At 45.9% G+C, this 23,099-nt stretch overlaps 1 protein-coding gene across 1 annotated transcript in view; it reads left to right on the forward strand.

The window, feature by feature from the left end:
- The first annotated feature begins 273 nt into the window (after positions 1-273).
- The window catches only part of vat1l (vesicle amine transport 1-like), a 163,823-nt gene continuing 140,997 nt past the window's right edge, over positions 274-23,099 (forward strand). The window contains exons 1-2 of the mRNA XM_078212089.1: positions 274-482; positions 21,201-21,330. Coding sequence (XP_078068215.1) covers positions 274-482; positions 21,201-21,330 — 339 coding nt within the window. The remainder of the gene's footprint in view (positions 483-21,200; positions 21,331-23,099) is intronic.

The raw sequence follows: 23,099 nt of genomic DNA on the forward strand, positions 1-23,099 counted from the left end.
GACACAGTAACTGGAAGATATTAAGCACACCTCCCTGTGTCTTCAACTTTGCAACAGAGGTGAGCACATTCCCTCCATCCCACGCCCGCGTGTTATATTCGCTGCAATACGACTAGTCTGGCTGTCTGCGCCAGCGCTGTGGCTTGGGCTGATCTGCAGCTTAGGTCTGGCAGTGTGGACTGGCACTGTCTGCAGGAGAGACAGATAGAGAGAGAGTATCTTCCCAACCCAGCACTCCTCACCAGCCAGGCAAGCTCCAGCATCCCTGTCCCCATGGCTAACGACGGGGTGGATAAGAGCGAGGAGACGGAGCATATGATCGAGAAAGATGCGGCCAGGGAGCGCGGCAGTGCGCTGGGGGACGCCAAGGAGATCCGAGCCGTCCTCCTCTCCGGATTTGGGGGTTTAAACAAACTCAGGGTGGCGAAGAAAGCGATGCCCGAACCCCAGGAGGGGGAGGTGAAAATCCGAGTCAAGGCCTGGTTAAGTAGCAGCTTTCACACTCATCTGCAATAACTTCATCCTATAGACAGCCAGCATCCTATATATTTACCATCCATATACTGTGTGTGCTTATAGACAGCCAGCATCCTATACATTTACCAGCCATATACTGTGTGTGCTTATAGACAGCAATATTCAATACAATTCAATATTGTATATGTGCATATAGACAACCAGCATCATATACATTTACCATCCATACACTGTGTGTGCTTATAGATAGCCAGCATCCTATACATTTACCATCCATATACTGTGTGTGCTTATAGCCACTATTCTATCAAATTAAGTATGTACATGTGCATATAGACCGCCAGCATCTGATACATTTACCATCTATATACTATGTATGCTTATAGACAGTCACTATCCTATACAATTCAATATTGTACATGTGCATATAGACAGCCAGCATCATATACATTTACCATCTGTATACCGTGTGTGCTAATAGCCACTATTCTATTTAATTTAATATTGTACATGTGCATATAGACAGCCAGCATCCTATACATTTACAATCTGAATATTTTGTGTGCCAATAGTCACTGTTCCATAGAACGTAATATTGTGTATCTGCATATAGACAGCCAGCATCATGTACATGGCCACCTGTATATACTGTATGCTTAAACAGTTTGTATCCTATACATTCACCATCTGTATACTGTATATTTATACAGTCACTATTCAATAAAATTCAATATTATATATGTGCAGATAGACAGTCAGCATCCTATATAATAGCCATCCATATATTGTGTGTGCTTATAAGCAGCCACTATCCTATAGATTCAATGTCCATATGTTGTATACATGCACATAGACAGCAACCATCCAATGCATTCACCATCCATCTACTGTTTGTGTGCCTGTAGACAGACACCATCCTATAGACTTGCTGCCTGTGTGCCAGAGGCGGCTAATATCCTAAATATAAAGCATATATATAGTGTCAGTATATATACAAGCAGTATCCTATTCACTGGCCATCTATATACCATGTGCATGCTTATAGACAGCCAACATGTTACACATTGACCATCTACATGCTGAGGGCTTATAGGCAGCTAACATCCGATACATTCATCCATATTCTGTGCTTATAGACAGCCTGCATCCTATACATTTACTTTCTAAATACTGTGTATGTGTTAATAAAGGGCAGCCAGTATCTTATACACTGACCATCTACATCTGTGTGAGTGCTTGTAGAAAGCTTTTCAATTTATCATCTGTATTCTCTGAGCTCCAAGACAGCAAACATCCTATACATTTATCATCTGAATACTGTCTGATCTTATAGAAGGGCAGCCAACATCCCAAACAACTGCCATCTATATGTGTGCACTTATAGACAGCAAACATCCTATATAATTTAATACTGTATATGTGCATATACAACCGACATCCTATACATTTTTCCATCTATACACTGTGTTTAACACTCGTCATCAATGTTTCTACTTGCTGCATAACACAGCAATGCAATGTCCATATCTACCACTCTCGGTATATTAATGAAAAGTTGCATAAGATGTACTTATAGACAGCAACTATTCTATACAATCCAATATTGTGTATGCGCATATAGACAGCCAGCATCCTATACATTTACCATCTGTATACTGTGTGATAAATATGTACATTGTTTGCATATAAAATAATTAAAAGTCTACGGGATAAATTATAGTAAATATTTTACAGGCTCGGTGCACTTGTAGAAGGATGTAATTTTCTACAGAAGACATTTTATTTACGGTGCCCTCTTAATAGGAAATACTATCGAGTTTCTAAATATCTCATTTGCTGCTGTACATTTTTCCCTCCAGTTAGTGGACGTGGTTTTCTCTCTCTCTCTCTCACGCTGTGTTTTATTTTTGTGATCCGCCTTTGATGACTAATGGATATATTAATTCAGATCCCGGATCAATCCCACGTCAGGAATATCAGCCCTGGACCATTCCCTGACACATCCATTCATTCAGTCCCGCTGGGGACAAACAGGGTGGGACAGAGAGAGAGAGAGGGGGGAGATCAGTCTAGACTTGGTGGCTTCACGCTGCTGGACTGTGCTAATGACATTGGATTCGATCCGATCTGCAAGGTCTGGCTTGCTTATTCACCGTTGCGAGTTCACTTGATGGGAGATCCGCCCGTGGTATCTAGGTGGCCAGTGAATAGGATACTGCATTTGCTCTGAGATTGAGGGGTACCTGTTGCAACAGTTTGAGAAGCAGCCGGGAAACAGGGACAGGGGAGGGAGATAACGTGCGAATGAATGGAGCTGCAGTGACAAGTGAAGGCGAAAGTGATTCATCCCCTCCCTGTGCTTTGAACTAGGAGTAGCATTGCGGTGTGCAGGGGGAGATTGGGGAGTGAGGGGGGGATTGGGGAGTGAGGGGGGGATTGGAGGGATTAGGGAGTGAGGGGGGATTGGGAAGTGAGGGGGGGATTGGAGAGTGAGGGGGGATTGGGGAGTGAGGGAGGATTGGGGGTGAGGGGGGATTGGGGAGTGGTGGGGATTGGGGAGTGGGGGGGATTGAGGGGTGAGGGGGGATTGAGGGGTGAGGGGGGATTGGGGAGTGAGGGAGCATTGGGGGGTAAGGGGGGATTGAGGAGTGAGGGGAATTGGGGGGTGAGGGGGAATTGGGGGGATTGGGGAGTGGGGGGATTGGGGAGTGAGGGGGGATGGGGGGGTGAGTGGATTGGGGGATTGGGGAGTGAGTGGGGATTGGGGAGTGAGGGGAGATTGGGGAGGGGGGATTGGGGAGTGAGGGGGGATTGGGAGTGAGGGGGGATTGGGGAGTGGGGGGGATTGGGGAGTGAGGGGGGATTGGGGAGTGAGTGGGGATTGGGGAGTGAGGGGGAATTGGGGGGGTGAGTGTGGATTGGGGGATTGGGGAGTGAGTGGGGATTGGGGAGTGAGGGGAGATTGGGGGGGATTGGGGAGTGAGGGCGGATTGGGAGTGAGGGGGGATTGGGGAGAAGGGGGGATTGGGGAGTGAGGGGGGGATTGGGGAGTGAGTGGGGATTGGGGAGTGAGGGGGAATTGGGGGGGTGAGAGGGGATTGGGGAGTGGGGGGAATGGGGGGTGAGGGGTGATTGGGGAATGAGGGGAGATTGGGGAGGGGGGATTGGGGAGTGAGAGGGGAATTGGGGAGTGACGGGGAGTGAGGACGGATTAGGGAGTGAAGAGGGATTGGGGAGTGAGGGGGGATTGGGGAGTGAGGGGGGATTGGGGAGTGAGGGGGGATTGGGGAGTGAGGGGGGATTGGGGAGTGAGGGGGATTGGGGAGTGAGGGAGAATTGGGGAGTGAGGGAGAATTGGGGAGTGATGGAGGATTGGGGAGTGAGGGGGGATTGGGGAGTGAGGGGGGATTGGGAGTGAGGGGGAGATTGGGGAGTGAGGGAGAGATTGAGGAGTGAGGGGGGATTGGGGAGTGAGGGGGGATTGGGGAGTGAGGGGGAGATTGGGGAGTGAGGGGGAGATTGGGGAGTGAGGGGGGATTGGGGAGTGAGGGGGGATTGGGGAGTGAGGGGGATTGGGGAGTGAGGGGGGATTGGGGGTGAGGAGGGATTGGGAGTGAGGGGGGATTGGGGAGTGAGGGGGATTGGGGAGTGAGGGGGGTTTGGGGAGTGAAGGGGGATTGGGGAGTGAGGGGGGATTGGGGAGTGAGGGGGAGATTGGGGAGTGAGGGGGGATTGGGGAGTGAGGGGGAGATTGAGGAGAGAGGGGGTATTGGGGAGTGAGGGGGTTTGGGGAGTGAGGGGGGATTGGGGAGTGAGAGGGGATTGGGGAGTGAGGAGGGATTGGGGAGTGAGGGGGGTTGGAGTAAAGGAGGAATTGGGGTGAGGGGGGATTGGGGAATGAGGGGGTATTTGAGTCTTTTTGCTTGCAGGATGCAGAGTGCCTGTGATGATGATATGCAGGTTTGGAGGATTGGCCAGACTAAATTGCCCCTTAGTGTCCAAAAGTATATAGATTTGGGAGATTAGTGGGATAGGTGTGTGGGGGTCATGGGGATAGGGTGGGGGGTGGGCCTGGGTTAGATGTTCCATCAGAGATTCGGTGCAGACTCGATGGGAAGAATAGCCGTCTCCTGCACTGTTGGGATTCTATGTTTGTGTGAATGTGTGATTCTGATTTGCTGTAAGGATGGGATGGATGAAATGTGCAAACTCTAGATACAGCTTGCCCAACCAGCCATTGATACAACTGGAAATGCATCTTTTACGCTGCTATTAATCACTTAGGGAGCTAAATAAGCACACCAGATATGACCTTTGGACACCAGCAAGATCAAAAGTAGCTGTAAAGCTGATATCTAACAGACATTTCATACAACTTCCATGCAGCTTCTGCCCCAGGACACTAACTGCGGACCAAAAACCTGTTCAAAGAGGCAGATTTTAAGGAGGCAGGTATTGGAGAGGGAGGTGGAGAGGGAGGTTAAGGAGGTTGGTGTTGGAGAGGGAGATGGAGAGGGAGGTTAAGGAGGCAGGTGTTGTAGAGGGAGGTGGAGAGGGAGGTTAAGGAGGTTGGTGTTGGAGAGGGAGGTGGAGAGGGAGGTTAAGGAGGCAGGTGTTGTAGAGGGAGGTGGAGAGGGAGGTTAAGGAGGCAGGTGTTGGAGAGGGAGGTGGGGAGGGAGGTTAAGGAGGTAGGTGTTGGAGAGGGAGGTGGAGAGGGAGGTTAAGGAGGTTGGTGTTGGAGAGGGAGGTTAAGGAGGCAGGTGTTGGAGAGGGAGGTGGAGAGGGAGGTTAAGGAGGCAGGTGTTGGAGAGGGAGGTGGAGAGGGAGGTTAAGGAGGCAGGTGTTGGAGAGGGAGGTGGAGAGGGAGGTTAAGGAGGTTGGTGTTGGAGAGGGAGGTTAAGGAGGCAGGTGTTGGAGAGGGAGGTGGAGAGGGAGGTTAAGGAGGTTGGTGGTGGAGAGGGAGGTTAAGGAGGCAGGTGTAGAGGGAGGTGGAGAGGGAGGTTAAGGAGGCAGGTGTGTAGAGAGAGGTGGAGAGGGAGGTTAAGGAGGCAGGTGTTGGAGAGGGAGGTGGGGAGGGAGGTTAAGGAGGTTGGTGTTGGAGAGGGAGGTGGAGAGGGAGGTTAAGGAGGTTGGTGTTGGAGAGGGAGGTGGAGAGGGAGGTTAAGGAGGTTGGTGTTGGAGAGGTAGGTGTTGGAGAGGGAGGTTAAGGAGGCAGGTGTTGGAGAGGGAGGTGGGGAGGGAGGTTAAGGACGTTGGTGTTGTATAGAGAAGTGGAGAGGTTCAGGGAGGGATTCCAGAACTTAGGGCCTTGGCAGCTGAACTGCAGCCATTTGAGTGATTAAATTGGGGATCAATTGCAAGAACCAAATTCTCCAGCTGTTCACGTCCCGCCTCCGCTGCCAGCGAGAATGGGGAATTCGGTGCGAAACCAAATCTCCACTCACTGCAGCGGGACCGGAGAATCCCAGCGTCCAGTGAGGCTGGACAATCCGTCCCAGAGAGTTTTCAGGGAGCGGTGAGGCAGGAGGCGATCACAGTGATAGGGAACGGGCAAGGGCACTTGGCGACTTTGCAAGCAAGGATGAGAATTGTAAAACCAAGATATTGTTTGACTGGGAGCCAGTTAGGTCAGTGAGCGCAGGGGTGATAGGGAATAGGACTTGCTGTGAGTTCAGGCATGGACAATCTCAAATTTACAGAAGGTAGAATGAAGGGAACCAGCCAAGGACGCAACAAAACAAGTCTAGAGGTAACAAAGACACGGCTGAAGAATACAGCAGATGAATGGAGGCAGGGGCGGAGATCTGAACCATCCTCTGTTTTAAGAAGTTCATTCCAACATCCCTTTATTCTTGTGATTATCAGACCTTCCCTGTACCATTATTCTGACTAGCAGAATTAATCTATTACAATCATTTTTGCAGACCTCTTATCAGGTTGTCTCTTAACCCTTTCAACGCCAACAAAAAACAATTTTCATTTCTCTTTCTAGCTGTAATGTGATAACCCATATGATTGAATCTACCCTGTGCCTTTCCCATTGCTTGTTGAAATTGTTCCTATAATGGATTAGCCTGAGGGCAGGAGACACCATTACTGGAGCAAAGGGAATAGACAGTTGCACGATCTAAGTACCGTATTTTGTTCTTAAAGGAGTAGTATTATTACATTATAAGCATTGCATTCAGTCTGACAAACAGCAGTTTAAAAATAAATGGACTCTATTCCGTGGGCTTCTACATTGATAAATGGTTTTACCTGTAGTGACAGGTTGATTCTTTTCTATCTGTGACTGTAATACATGCAGTCAGGGCTGGCTGCAGTAGAGTGCAGGTGTGGAGCTGCAGCATGTCAAGAAAGAACATAGGTAGAGGAGGAGGCCATTCAGCCCCTCGAACTTATTCTGTAATTCAATTAGATCATGACTGCTCTTTATTTCATCTCCCGTTGCCCACCTTTGCTTTATCCTTTGATAACATTAGCAAAGAAAAATCGACTTGTTGGGAGTCCAACAACCCACAACCATTTTGGGAAAGAGGGTTCCAGATTTTTATTGCCCATTTGCAAAGAAAGTAGGGGTCATGGTTTGAAGATAAGGAGTAAACCTTTTAGGGCTGAGGTGAGGAGAACTTTCTTCACCCAGCGTGTGTGGAATTTATTACCTCAGAATGTAGTTGAGGCCAAAACACGATATGATTTCAAGAAGAAATTAGATATAGCTCTTGGGGCTAAAGGGACCAAAGGATACGGGGGGGGAAGCGGGATCAGGATATTGAATTTGATGATCAGCCATGATCATAATGAAGGTGGAGCAGGCTGGAAGGGCTTCTAGTTTCTATGTTTCTATATAAATGTTTCCTGATTTTATTCCTGAATGGCCAAGCTATAATTTAAGACATCGCTCACTGCAATCTGTGATTCTTTTATGGAATCATACAGCTCATGATTCCCTGAACCCCAGTGCAACTTTTTATAGAAACATTAGAATCACATGTAGGCCTCTCGCCCCACCAGCCTATCCCACCATTCAGTTAGGATAGCTGTGTTCTGCTCTGGAACTCCACCTATCCCCTTTGGTTCCATATCCCCTAATACCCTTAGTGAATACAATTATCAGTTTTAACATTTTCAATTGAGCTTTAGACTCAGTAGCTTTTATGGGAGAGAATTCCAGATTCCCATGTCTCGTTGTACACATCATTAAACTGCATATCCGTGCAATGGCAACAACAAGACCTTGCATTTATGTAGCACCTTTAACATCGTAGAATGTCCCCTCCTGCTTCAGACGAACCTTGTTGACACTGCTGCCTCACAGCGTCAGGGACCCGGGTTCGATTCCTGGCTTGGGTCACTGTCCGTGCGGGGTCTGCACATTCTCCCCGTGTCTGCATGGGGTTTCCTCCGGGTGCTCCGGTTTCCTCCCACAGTCTGAAAGACGCCCCGGTTAGGTGCATTGGCCATGCTAAATTCTCCCTCGGTGTACCCGAACAGGCTCTGGAGTGTGGCCACGAGGAGATTTTCACAGTAACTTCATTGCAGTGTTAATGTAAGCTTGCTTGTGACATTAATAAATAAACGTCAAACTTGTCAAACAGAATTTGACACTGAACCATATAAGGAGGTATTAGGTTCGATGATCAAAAGCTTGGTCAAAGAGATAGGTTTGAAGGAGAGGGGTGGGAAAAGTTTAAGGAAGGAATTCCAAAGCTAATTTGCATGAGAAACACAAACTCAGTCAGGTGCTGTCCAAAGTAAAGGGAAGGGACAAAATCTTGAAGTTTTAATATCACAATCCAGTGGAATTCTGATGCCATGTAACATAGAACAGAAGGTTCCACATGTTCCTACCTGTTGTAGTGCTAATATAGGCCACACGGAGAGCTGTCATTTGCTTGTAGGGCACCATAAACAAACAAGAGGGGAATAAAAATAGAATACTGCTGAAAACCCGAAATGAGAACAGAAAGTGCTGAAAATTCTCTGCAGGCCTGCCAGCATCTGTCGAGAAAGAAACAGAGTTAGCGTTTCGAGTAGAGTATGACCCTTCTTCAAAAGAAGCTCAGGGTTAGGGGCTGGACACAGAAAGCATTACTGAGAGACAGCTATTATGTCAGAGGTGCCATCTTTCAGCTAAAGGAGGCATTCTGTCCTCCTTGGAGGCTGAACACGATCACATGACAGTTTTTCGAAGCAGGGCAGGGGAATCGGGCCTGATGTCCTGACTCCCCAGCCAATATCATTTAAAACAGAGGATCTGCTCACCATTTGAGTGAGTTTGCTGTGTGTAAATTGGCTGCTGTATTTCCTACACTGACTACACTTAAAAAATCTTCATTGGCTGTAAAATTCTTTGAGACATCTGTTAAATGTGAAAGGCTGTGTATCAATGCAGTTCTCTTTTATCTAAAAAAAATAGCAGTTTTAACATTTTAAATGGACTCAACATCCGCCACTTTCTGATGGAGAGAATTTAGAGTTATCAAGCCATAGAGATAGATATACAGCAGGGAAACAAGCCCTTTGGCCCAACTTATCCACGCCTACCACATTTGCTAAACTTATCTAGTCTCATTTGCCTGCATTTGGCCCGTATCTGTATAAACCTTTCCCATCCATGTTCCTGTGCAAGTGTATTTTAAATGTTGTAATTGTACCCGCCTCCACCACCTCTTCTGGCAGCTCATTCCATACACGCACCATCCTCTGTGTGAAAAAGTTGCCGCTAAGGCCCTTTTAAATGTTTCCCCTCGCGCCTTAAACCTATGCCCTCTAGTTTTAGATTCCTTTAACCCGGGGGAAATACATTGGCTATTTATCTTTTCTATGCCCCTTATGATTGTATAAACCTCTATAAGATCACCCCTCATCCTCCTATGCTCCAAGGAAAAAAATCCCAGCCTCTCCTTACAGTTCAAACCTTCCAGTCGCGGTAACATCCTTGTAAATCTTTTTTGCCCCCTTTCCAGTTTAATAATAATTTAAACTTTTACTACCCTTATCACTTTCGTCAGAACCATCCTGTTTAATCAAGTACCGATACAGATCTTTGCCACACATTGACCCTCATTAGGCCCTGTATGTAATAAATCTTCAGAAGCAGAAGTCCTTTCACCAAAATGCCTTACTAACCTTATTGAGTTTTTTGAGAAAGTGACCAAGGAGGTGGATGGGGGCAAGGCAGTGGACGTGGTATATATGGATTTTAGTAAGGCGTTTGATAAGGTTCACCATGGTAGGCTTCTGCAGAAAATGCAGATGTATGGGATTGGGGGTGATCTAGGAAATTGGATCAGGAATTGGCTAGCGGATAGGAAACAGAGGGTGGTGGTTGATAGTAAATATTCATCATGGAGTGCGGTTACAAGTGGTGTACCTCAGGGATCTGTTTTGGGGCCACTGCTGTTTGTAATATTTATTAATGATCTGGATGAGGGTATAGTTGGGTGGATTAGCAAATTTGCTGATGACACCAAAGTCGGTGGTGTGGTAGACAGTGAGGAAGGGTGTCGTAGTTTGCAGGAAGACTTAGACAGGTTGCAAAGTTGGGCCGAGAGGTGGCGGATGGAGTTTAATGCGGAGAAGTGTGAGGTAATTCACTTTGGTAGGAATAACAGATGTGTTGAGTATAGGGCTAACGGGAGGACTTTGAATAGTGTGGAGGAGCAGAGGGATCTAGGTGTATGTGTGCATAGATCCCTGAAAGTTGGGAATCAAGTAGATAAGGTTGTTAAGAAGGCATATGGTGTCTTGGCGTTTATTGGTAGGGGGATTGAATTTAGGAGTCGTAGCGTTATGTTGCAACTGTACACAACTCTGGTGCGGCCGCACTTGGAGTACTGTGTGCAGTTCTGGTCCCCACATTACAGGAAGGATGTGGAGGCTTTGGAGAGGGTGCAGAGGAGGTTTACCAGGATGTTGCCTGGTATGGAGGGGAGATCCTATGAGGAGAGGCTGAGGGATTTGGGATTGTTTTCGCTGGAAAGGCGGCGGCTAAGAGGGGATCTTATTGAAACATATAAGATGATTAGAGGTTTAGATAGGGTGGATAGTGATAGCCTTTTTCCTCTGATGGAGAAATCCAGCACGAGGGGGCATGGCTTTAAATTGAGGGGGGGTAGTTATAGAACCGATGTCAGGGGTAGGTTCTTTACCCAGAGGGTGGTGAGGGATTGGAATGCCCTGCCAGCATCAGTAGTAAATGCGCCTAGTTTGGGGGCGTTTAAGAGATCCGTAGATAGGTTCATGGACGAAAAGAAATTGGTTTAGGTTGGAGGGTCACAGTTTTTTTTTTAACTGGTCGGTGCAACATCGTGGGCCGAAGGGCCTGTTCTGCGCTGTAATGTTCTATGTTTCTATGTTTCTAAAATCCCTTTATTTACAATTCCAACAGCAGTACACGGAGTGCTATCAGTCAGCAGTCTACCTTCAAGAGTGCCAGAGGAACTGACAGTCCTGGTTAAATCCAAGGAAGAGACTCCCTGATTGGCCCATCAATTGACTCCTTAATTACGGATTTCATATTCCAATAGGCCAGCCTCAATGGCCTGATTGAAGTAATTACAATCCCAGTGCTGCTGACAGCTTTGAGGATACTCTCTCCTCAGGTTCTGTTCCCGAAACCGTATTTCCATCGATCCTCTCTTCGTTCTAATAGCCAGTTCTGACTCTCTCATTCTCTCTGACTGCAGTTCCATCTTGAACCTCCCTGGGCATGTTGGTATCATTGGACATTTAGTCAGAACATGACCCCCTTCATCCCCTGTAACCCGCACCTGCTTTGCAACCTCACCCTTCTCTGTCACATCTTTCGTGGAAAATCCTTTTAGTATTTCCACCCAAAGCATGTGGAACAACCTTCCTCAATCCCTCCCCTTGTTATCTTACTCTCCCCCCCCCCCCCCCCCCCCCCCCCCCCGCACCCCTCTTCAAAAGCCTCATTAAAAAAAACCTATTGCTTAGATTTTGCCTTCAGTCACCTCCCTCTAACCCTTCTCCTGCCACGACTTGGTGTCTGCCTTCCTATTTTCTTTTCTATTCCCATGGAGACATTTTGTTGCAATAAAGACTAAAGTTTCAAGTTGTTCTCTCTGTAGATGCTGTCAGACCTGTGTTCAGCTGAATTCTGATTTTGACAAGAATTTTACATTTAAAATGGTGACCTTTCCTTCTAACAGCTGGTGCAGGGCCTGTTGTGTATTTCCAGCATTCTGCGATTCAATTCATACATTAATAAGCAGTTTGGCTCCAGATGTTAGCATTTTAATGATTTCTGCCCTGCCAACCAGATCCGAGCATCGTTGATTCATTGAAAAATGCATGTGGCAATACCCGTACATGATTCAATCCGGCACTTTAACAATTAGATTCCTTTCACACTTAACCTTAGGACATCTTATTTGTTGTGGTAGGCAGACCCGACACAATAAATAATGGAAACATGTTTTACAGGATCAACAGAAAGCCTTAAAACTAGCTGAGCTTGCAGACAAGATGCCTATCAACGGCAGTTTTTCTAATTGTAACCTGGAAACAAAAAAGGCTAACTTTCGGGTTTTCGAAGGGAAGGCAATATGAAATTAGGCTAGAATGGTCTTTCCATTGAATGGAGGCCCACCTCACCGTTCATTAGGATGATGGCTGATCTGCAACATAACTCCATGCATGGAATCTTCTGGCCGCACTTGTCCTCAAAATTGGATTCTCCTGCCCAAGGTCGACAGACCTTTGCATGGTCCGCTCCCCCCTTGCCCGCTACGATTCCAGTGGCAGGTGGGACAGGAAAGTCCCACCTCTCCCCATATACCTGTTTTTGTTCCATTTCCTTGAATAGAAATTTAGGGGTGGCATGGTGGCACAGTGGTTAGCACTGTTGCCTCACAGCATCAAGGACCCGGGTTCGATTCCCGGCTTGGGTAACTGTCTGTGTGGAGTTTGTACATTCTCCCTGTGTCTGCGTGGGTTTCCTCCGGGTGCTCCGGTTTCCTCCCACAGTCCGAAAGACGTGCTGGTTAGATGCATTGGCCATGCTAAGTTCTCCCTCAGTTTTCCCGGGCAGGCACCGGAGTGTGGCGACTAGGGGATTTTCACAGTAACTTTATTGCAATTAATGTAAGCCTACTTATGACAATAATAAATAAACTTTAAATTTATCAACCTCGGATTTCAAAATAACTCTTGGCCTAACATCGATTGCAATTTACAGACAAGATTTCTAAACATTTCCCACCCTTTGTGTGTAGAAGTATTTCCTAACTTTACACTTCAGGGGCCTGACTCATTTTGTTTTAGGCTCGGCTAGTTCTACACTCACCAACCAGCAGAAATAGATTTTAGTTAATATCTTAGGAACGTATGAACTAAGAGCAGGAGTAGGCCATTTAGCCCCTTGAGCCTGCTCCGCCATTCAATAAGATCATGGCTGATCTGATAGTAACTTCAAATGTTCATCCCGTCTACTCTTGATAACTAATCACCCCCTTGCTTACCAAGAATCTCTCCACTTCTGCCATAAAAATATTAAAGACTCTGCTTCCAGCGCCTTTTCAGGAAGAGAGTTCCAAAGACTCATGACCCTCTGAGAGAAACGTTTTTGTCTCATCTCTGTTTTAAATGGGTGACCCCTTATTCTTAAATCGTGACCCCTAATTCTAGATTCTCCCACAAGAGGCTACATCATCTCCACATCTATCCTTTCAAGACCCCTCAGAATCGTAATTTTTTTTGATTTTGATTTGATTTATTATTGTCACATGTATTGATATACAGTGAAAAGTATTGTTTCTTGCACGCTATACAGACAAAGCATACTGTTCATAGAGAAGGAAACGAGAGAGTGCAGAATGTAGTGCTACAGTCATAACTAGGGTATAGAGAAAGATCAACTTAATGCAAGGTAAGTGCATTCAAAAGTGAGACAGCAACAGCGAAGAAGCTGTTCTTGAGTCGATTGGTATGTGACCTTAGACTTTTGTATCTTTTTCCCAACAGAAGAAGGTGGAAGAGAGAATGTTCAGGGTGTGTGGGGTCCTTAATTATGCTGGCTGCTTCGCCGAGGCAGCGGGAAGTGTAGACAGAGTCAATGGATGGGAGGCTGGTTTGCGTGATGGATTGGGCTACATTCACAACCGTTTGTAGCTCCTTGCAGTCTTGGGCAGAGCAAGAGCCATGCCAAGCCATCCCATAATCAAGTTGCCTCTTATTCTTCTAAACTCCAGCGGATACAAGCCTAGCCTGTCCAACCATTTCTCATAAGACAACCCACCCATTCCAGCTATTAGTCTGGTAAACCTTCTCTGAACTGCTGCCAATGCATTTTCTTCCTTCTTTAGATAAGGTGTGCGGTATTGTACCCAGTCCTCCAAATGTGGTCTCCCTCTTGCCCTGTACAACTGAAGGGTAATTTTTCTACTTTATTCAATTCCTCTCACAATAAATAAAAACACTATATATTAGCTTTCCTAATTACTTGAAACCCCTAATCAAATCATCCTTTTGCCTGCCAAATTCCAGAGAACATTAGCATAAATTGTGTGATCTCTCTGCATAATGTAACCATTGGTGTCTGGGTCAATATACGCTATACTCCCTCCAAGGCCATTATACCTTTCCTAAGGTGTGGTGCTCAGAACTGCTCATTGTGCTCTAGGTGTGGTTGGGGGGGTGGTGGGGGTGGGGGTGGGGTGGGGGTGGGGGTGGGGTGGCAGTGGCATAATGGTGACATCACTGGACTAGTAGTCCAGTGTTCTGGGGACAGGTTTCAAATCCCACCGTGGCAGCTGGTGAAATTTAAATTCAATGAATTTAAATTAATTTAATTGAATTAATTGAATTGAACTTGGGATCCGGGTTCCATTTGGCCTTGGGTGACTGTGTGGAGTTTGCATATTCTCCCTGTGTATGCGTGGGTTTCCCCTGAGTACTCCGGTTTCCTCCCACACTCCAAAGATGTGTAGGTTAGGTAGATTGACCTTGATCAATGCGCAGGGCTATGGGGGATTGGACTTAGGTATGGTGCTCTTTAGGAGGGTCAGTGCAGACCTGACGGACGGAATAGCTTCTTCTGCACAGTAGGGATTCTATTTAATTCATTCATTCATTCATTAAGTCTGGAATTGAAAACATGGTCATGACAACTGTCATCCATTGTTGAAAAAACCCACCTGGTTCATTTGGGGAGGGAAATCTGCATCCTTACCTGGTCTGACCTACAGCTGAATCCAGAGCAACTGCAATGACTCTTGACCGAAAAGGCCTTACAATTAGGGATTAGCAACCAATGCTGGCCCTGCCAACAACGCCCACGTCCCATGAAAGAAAGGCCATGAATAGCTGTACATAACTTCTACCATCTTGCATTCTAATCCTCTAGATATACAACTAGTTCTTTCATAGAGTCATTGAGGTTTGCAGCGTGGAAACAGGCCCTTTGGCCCAACGTGGCCATGCCACTCAGTTTTTACCACTAAGCTAGTCCCAATTGCCTGCATTTGGCCCATATCCCTCTATACCCATCTCAGCTATTTAAGTGTCTAAATGCTTTTTAAAAGATAAAATAGTACCCGCCTCTACTATTCTCTCTGGCAGCTCGTTCCAGACACTCACCACCCTCTGAGTGAAAATATTGCCCCATGGACGCTTTTGTATCTCTCCCCTCTCACCTTAAATCTATGCCCTCTAATTTCAGACTCCCCTACCTTTGGGAAAATATATTAACTAGCTGATCTGTGCCCCTCATTATTTTATAGACCTTCACTGTGTGTAATGAGAGCAACAGATTCTCATTCGAAGCATGGGATTGGTGGAGTCATTTTGTGGTTGGGTTGGGTTCAAGGTGATATACTTTGAGAATGGAAGTGAGAAATCTGGCTGAACCCCTGACGTGGACTTTGATAATCTGGCATCTGAGCAAAACAGTCAGAAGCACTCCGCGATGTCAGTCCGGCTCATGGATGGAGCCTGGAAAATTAGCCCTTTCACTGCAAATGAGGATTTCTCTCATGAACAAATAAAGTGGAACTTGGCACAATAGTAGCCTGTGTCTCAATATAGAGTGGTCCAGGCTACACAAGCATTGCCTTTGCTCTGTCCTTGCTGGCTCTACACTTTATTGCCAGCTCATTCCAGCAATATAACAATACACACTTGGGGGTCATTAGGACTCGGTTCTTGTCTAAGTTGTATTTAATTGCTTTGGGCTTTCAGGAAGTAGAACATGTTTCTGGAGAGACAAACTGCGCTCTATGTCAGGCACACGGAAAAAACACTTAGTTGGAATTCTCAATCATTTCTTTTTTTGGACAGCTTTAAATATGGTGAAGGGTTTCTGTGGAAACCGGCTAACCATAGGAAAAATGAGAAGCACGGTGGGTCCTTTTACACCATTCCAACAACAGACAATAATGTTGTCCTCATTCTCTCATCAGTGTCACTAAATAACAGTGTCCAAGTAGGACTGAATTATGGGCCACTTCGTGGAAATCCAACTGCCAACTGTTGAGTGCAACTCATGAATGATCCTTGGATTTCACTCCGATTTGCACCATTTTGCCCTGAACCCATTCCATTGATGGCTCTATCTCAGGAGATTGCCTTTTTACTGCTCAAGCTGGTTTATTGTCTTGCCTGCTTTGAGCAAAGCATTAGCTGTTGGCGGGTGTGAGACGTGGACTTGTATCTCTACTTCCCTTCTGCTGGGAGGGCCAATCTCTCAGTCCACATTCATGCATAATTGTTCTGCTGCCATCACCTATTTCCAAATTCACTCCAAAGTATAAAAGAAGCAGTGGAGTTTCGAATGTGAGGATCCAGTTTATTTGTGGAACCTTATCCCACTGAATGTTTTTCCATGTTGTAAGTGTGGCACCATTCTGGCTGAGCTAAAGAACCTGACAGCAGAGCATTCTAATGCAATGTTTGGAAATGCTTGTATCTTGTACCTCTCGCCCCTTTTGCTCTGACCATGACCTCTTTGCATCTCCTGCTCCCTTCACTTCATCATTGGAGTCGGTATCTTCAGCCCTTATTTCTCAATAGAATGGAATTCTCTTTCTGAATCCTATTGCCTCGTTATAGAAGCAGAAACAGGAATTGACCATTTCAACCCCACCATCCTGTTCCCCTTTTCAGTCAGGTTATGATTGTTCTGCACCTGAACTCCATTGACCTGCCCTTGCACAATATTCCTTGGGTATCCTTACCAAAGAAAAACCTGTTGATCCCAATCCTGAAAGGATACACAGAGGTTTGAGCAAAAGAGTTCTAGATCCACATGATCTCTTGATGTGAGCATAATGCTACCTTATTGCAATTCGACAATGGTCTGGCTCTGACTTTGCCTCCTTGTTCTGGACTCCTCCTACCAGAGAAAATAGTTTCTTATTATCTACCATATGAAACTCCTTCCTTCCTTCCTTCCTTCCTTCCTTCCTTCCTTCCTTCCTTCCTTCCTTCCTTCCTTCCTTCCTTCCTTCCTTCCTTCCTTCCTTCCTTCCTTCCTCCCTCCCTCCCTCCCTCCCTCCTTCCCTTCCTTCCGTCCTTCCCTGTCTGTCTGTCTTTCTTTCTTTCTTTCTTTCTTTCTTTCTTTCTTTCTTTCTTTCTTTCTTTCTTTCTTTCTTTCTTTCTTTCTTTCTTTCTTTCTTTCTGTCTTTCTTTCTTTCTGTCTATCTATCAGCCAATCTATCTATCTATCTATCTATCTATCTATCTATCTATCTATCTATCTATCTATCTATCTATCTATCTATCTGTCTATCTGTCTATCTGTCTGTCTGTCTGTCTGTCTGTCTGTCGGTCGGTCGGTCTGTCTGTATATCTTTCGATCTATCTATCTGTCTCTCTATCTACCTTCAAAAGCTATCTCAAGGCCTATTGCATGGACTGTTGGAGATCATCTCCCTAAATCTCCTCCTGTTAGTATTTGTCATCTATTGTTCTTCTGTTTCAGGACAGAATTCTCTGTCTTGAAGACATACATTGCTTGCATTACAGGATCGTGTGTTACGGCTAGGGAAGGACTTCCAAAAGGCCGCAAGCAAATGGTTTGTGTAACTCACATTTTGTGGAATTATGCAGAGGAATTTCCAATTGTAAGTGCTCCCTGTAGTGATAATGGATAGTCGAGCAAAGCAGTGGAGGGAATTGACTGCTTCAGCAGGAAGGCAATCTTAATTACATCACAACTGTTGGAGATGAGACTGCATCTTTGTCTGCATTAAAAATAGGCTACCAGGATCATCAAACAACTAGAAACAAAACATTCAGAAACTTATACTTTATTTCCTCAGGCACTGTTAATGCACTTCATTATTTATGAGATAGCATATTTAGACTGGAACGCAAGCACACAGAGAATAATGGCTACCTCAAGCGAATTATAGAGTAGGGGGTCTAATTGAAAAGGCTTGTCTGAAATTGTCAAGAGAAGTTACTGTTAGTGATATTATCTTATAAATGTCTTGTACTCAATACCCCTGCCTTGCAAAGGAGAGGGCTGAGAGTTCTGTTACAGTGAGAGAAATTGCTTTGAATCAATTAATCATTGGCTGAGGCTAATTGATGTTCTTGCGTCAATTAAAGTCATTTGCCGGAGTTTTACCGCCTCGCCCGTCCAAGGAGAATGCCGTTCTGCGAGCCTCGCCCGATTCCAGTGTGGGCGTGACGGTAAAATTCTGGCCATAGAGGCTTAAGCACAAAAAGAGGCCCTTCAGCCCATCGTGTCTGCACCAGCCATCAAGCACTATCTATTCTGATCTCATTTTCCAGCACTTGGTCCATAGCCTTGTATGCTATGGCATTTCAGATGCTCATCTAAGTGCTTCTTAAATGTTGTGAGGGTCCCTGCCTCTACCACCCTTTCAGGCAGTGAGTTCCAGATTCCCACCACCCTCTGGGTGAGAATGTTTTTCCTCAAACCCCCTCGAAGTCTCCTGCTCCTTATCTTAAATCTATGCCCCCTGGTTATTGACCCCTCTACGAAGTGGAAAGAACTCTTTCCTATCTACTCCATCTCTGTCCCTCATAATTTTGTACACCTCAGTCAGGTCCCCCTCAGCCGTCTTTCCTCTTAGGAGAACAGCCTCAGCCTAGGCAGCCTCTCTTTGTAGCTGAAGCTCTCCAGCCCAGGCAACCTCAGGGTGAATCTCCTCTGCACCCTCTGTAGTGCAATCACATCCTTCCTACGCAAAAGAATAATTCATATTACTTAAAATAATTCACCAAACTATTCTCTCATCCTCACTTACATTTTCTTGTTCCTTTGCCAGGGATTATTAGTTTTCATAGAATCATAGAATCCTACAGTGCAGAAGGAGGCCATTCAGTCCACCGAGTCTGCACCAACCACAATCCCACCGAGGCCCTATCCCCATAATCCCATACATTTACCCGAGCTGGTCCCCCAATCCTAAGGGGCAATTTAGCATAGCCAATCCACCTAACCTGCACATCTTTGGACTGTGGGAGGAAACCGGAGCACCTGGAGGAACCCCATTGCAGACAAAGTATATCCTTTCTCAGCTTGTGTTTGAATTCCCAAATCTCTGTGCGTATCCACAGCTCCTGGCTTCTCATCATTTACAACATCTTAGGTGGACAACTTTGCACGTTCATACTGTTGTGAAGTTGAGTTTGTGAAGTGTGGTCCCTTTAAAAGCTCAGTGTCAGGGGCTGGACACAGAAAGCAGTACTGAGGGACAGCTGCTCTGTCAGAGGTGCTATCTTTCAGACGCCAAGTTAAAGGAGGCTTTCTTTCCTGTCAGGTGGCTGAACATGATCATGTGACAGTTTTTCGAGGAAGGGCAGGGGAATCGGGCCTGATGTCCTGGCCCCCCCAGCCTATACCATTTAAAGCAGAGGACCTGCTCACCATTTGAGTGAGTTTGCTGTGTGCAAATTGGCTGCTGTATTTCCTACACTGACTACACTTAAAAATTCTTCATTGGCTGTAAAATTCTTTGAGACATCTGTTAAATGTGAAAGGCTGTGTATCAATGCAGTTCTTTCTTATCTCAAAGAAAATAGCAGTTTTAACATTTTAAATGGACTCAACATCCACCACTTTCTGGTGGAGAGAACGTAGAGTTATAGAGCCATAGAGATCGATATACAGCAGGGAAACAAGCCCTTTGGCCCAACTTATCCATACTGACCACATTTCCTAAACTGAGCTAGTCCCATTTGCCTGCATTTGGCCCGTATCTGTATAAACCTTTCCCATCCATGTTCCTGTGCAAATGTATTTTAAATGTTGTAATTGTACCTGCCTTCACCACCTCTTCTGGCAGCTCATTCCTGACACGCACCACCCTCTGTGTGAAAAAGTTGCCCCTCAGGTCCCTTTTAAATCTGTGTGGTCCCTTTAAAAGCTGGTTTTGTGTTCAGCACTTGGATGTTTAAAATGCAGGTGCCTACAGGGTACACAGATTGCAACGTTTGTAACAAGGATCAAGCATCAGGGTTGACTTGGTAACAGGCTTTGCAGACTTTTGAATTCAGCAGCCTATCAGTTTAAAGAAGACACTCAGCTATCAAGAACCTATCAAATTTGAATTTGCTGCTGTTGACAACATCAGACCAATCCTGGTGTAGGAGAATTAATCAATCATCACAGTTATAAAGAGGAACTCAGCTGCCTACCTGCAGTTCAGCTGAAGGGCTGCCAACTCCCAACACCTAGAGAGGAGCAGAGCAGCTCCCTGACAGCTAAAAAATATCTCTTAAGAGAACTCTCCATCTATCTAAAATAATGAGGGGCACAGATCAGCTAGATAGTCAATATCTTTTCCCAAAGGTAGGGGAGTCTAAAACTAGAGGGCATAGGTTTAAGGTGAGAGGGGAGAGATACAAAAGTGTCCAGAGGGGCAATTTTTTCACACAGAGGGTGGTGAGTGTCTGGAACAAGCTGCCAGAGGTAGTAGTAGGGGCAGGTACAATGTTGTCTTTTAAAAAATTTAGATAGTTACATGGGTACGATGGGTGTAGAGGGATATGGGCCAAATGCGGGCAATTGGGATTAGCTTAGGGAATTTTTTTAAAAAAGGGTGGCATGGACAAATTGGGCTGAAGGGCCTGTTTACATGCTGTAAACGTCTATGACTCTATGACTCTATCAAACAAAAGGGTGCCAAATCAGAAAGAGCTTACAGGCAGCAGAATCGCCAGAAGAACTCCAAAGGTTTTTCCAAAGCCACAAAACCTGATTGTATATTTTTTGAGAGTGACTAAATTCTGGGGTTTTTTTTGGCAATGAGTGATCCTTGTATTTATTTGAACAGCGCTCCAGTAGAACCTTACTTTAATCGATATGTTACTCGTTTAGTTAAAGTTCTCGGTTGGTTAAATAAATAATTATTCACTTAAAGTGAGTGTCAGGTCTTTCTGTTAATGAGCCTCTAAACATTAATGAAGAAGGATTAACACCTTCCCAAACACTTTTAACGGATTATGTAGTGGGGTATTCCTCTTTGGAGGACTCGGCGTGGCTTCTCAAAAGGGGATCAATCTCTGCATCATAATAAGACATCAAACTGCATTTTCCACTGTTTTTTGCACTAACTTAATCGCTGTCCCACTGAAAGCTTTTTGTTGCATCCGTATCATTTACTGTGTCACCTAAGTTTAATCAAGTCACTTAAACTTATATATAACGACTTTCCTTTCTGTCGACAGGAGATCCATATTTGGATAATTGCTGCACTTCTGACTTGATCATTTCTTTTTTCCAGTGGTTTGAATTTCATAGACTTGATGGTTCGGCAAGGCAATATAGAGAACCCACCAAAGACACCGCTGGTTCCTGGTTTCGAGTGCTCCGGGATTGTGGAAGGTCTGGGAGACAATGCAAAAGGGTTTGAGGTTGGTATTATCCTCTCTCCTTCATCAATATTACTACCATTATCCTCGATATTTACCTCACTTTCTCCAAAATTCCTTCTTCACGTTTCCTCACTTGTTCAAAATTCACCACTCCGGGCGGGATTTTCCGACCCTTCCCGCCGATGGGATCTTTCGGCTTTGCTAAAGGTAACCCCTCACTGTCGTCTCAGTGGCAAGGTCAGCGAGCAATGCAAATGGCCATTGACTTCGACGGGACTGGAAAATCCCACCAGCAGCCTCTGGTGAACCACCTCCACCGCCGGAAAAACCACCGGGATGGTGCGGAAAATCCCAGCCACCAATTTTTATTCAAACTGCTCTTTTCCCTGTTCTGAAAGCTGTGGAATTTCTGATCCTCTTAGTCTTTTCTTTTTCCTGGAAAATTTAAACCTTAAGTTTGATGTCATGCAGCTCCTGCGTGTTTTGACTGATCTCATCTAGTCTTCCATTCTTCTATCAAATTTAGTGCTGTCCAGGAATGTCGGTGGCGGGGGGGTGGGGGGGCAGGGGGGGGGGTGGGATTTGGCGGGGGAGGTGCGGTGTGGCAGCACGGTGGCACAGTGGTTAGCACTGCTGCCTCACAGCGCCAGGGACCCGGATTCAGGGACCTTGGGTGACTGTCTGTGTGGAGTCTGCACATTTTTCCCGTGTCTGCATGGGTTTCCTCCAGGTGCTCCGGTTTCCTACCACAGTTCAAAGATGAACAGATTGGATAGATTGATCATGCTAAATTGCCCCTTAGTTTTCCAAGACGTGTAAGGGTAAGTGCATGGGGTTACGAAGATAGAGTGTGGGTGGGTCTGTGTAAGATGCTCTTATAGAAACATATAAGATTATGAAGGGAATAGATAATATAGAAGCAGGGAAGTTATTTCCACTGGCGTGTGAAACTAGAATTAGGGAGCATGGCCTCAAAATAAGGGGGAGCAGATTTAGGACTGAGTTGAAGGGAAACTTCTTCACACAAAGGGTTGTGAATCTGTGGAGTTCCCTGCCCAGTGAAGCAGTTGAGGCTACCTCATTGAATGTTTTTAAGGCAAAGACAGATACATTTTTGAACAGTAAAGGAATTAAGGGTTATGGTGAGCAGGCGGGTAAGTGGAGCTGAGTCCACGAAAAGATCAGCCATGATCTTATTGAATGGCGGAGCAGGCTCGAGGGGCCAGACGGCCTACTCCCGCTCCTAGTTCTTATGCTCTTATGTTCTTTTGGAGAGTTTGTGTGGACTTGATGGGCCGGTGGCACAGTGGTTAGCACTGCTGTCTCACAGCGCCAGGGACCTGGGTTCGATTCCTGGCTTGGGTCACTGTCTGTGTGGCGTTTACACATTCTCCCCTGTGTCTGCGTGGGTTTCCTCCGGGTTCTCCGATTTCCTCCCACAGTCCAAAGATGTGCGGGTTAGGTGGATCGGCCATGTTAAATTGCCCCTTCGTGTCAGGGGGACTAACTAGGTTAAAAACATGGGGTTATGGGGATAGACCCTAGGTGGGATTGTGGTTGGTGCAGATCCGATGGGCCAAATGGCCTCCTAAAATTGCACTGCAGCGATTCTATCATTCTATGAATGTGGGCCCCAATTCTTCATCTTGATTTCTCAGCGCACTACGTATGATGTTCTGCTCAGACACTGAACGTGATTGTAACTTATTGTGGAACAAGAAACTGGTTGTCGAGTCAGAGTTACAGGGCCTGCGGGCTGCGGCCCTGTAACTCTGTGGACAGCTTTCCCTTTCGGTGAAATTTGGATT

Source organism: Mustelus asterias, chromosome 4 (assembly GCF_964213995.1).
Source record: "Mustelus asterias chromosome 4, sMusAst1.hap1.1, whole genome shotgun sequence".
Taxonomy (NCBI): domain Eukaryota; kingdom Metazoa; phylum Chordata; class Chondrichthyes; order Carcharhiniformes; family Triakidae; genus Mustelus; species Mustelus asterias.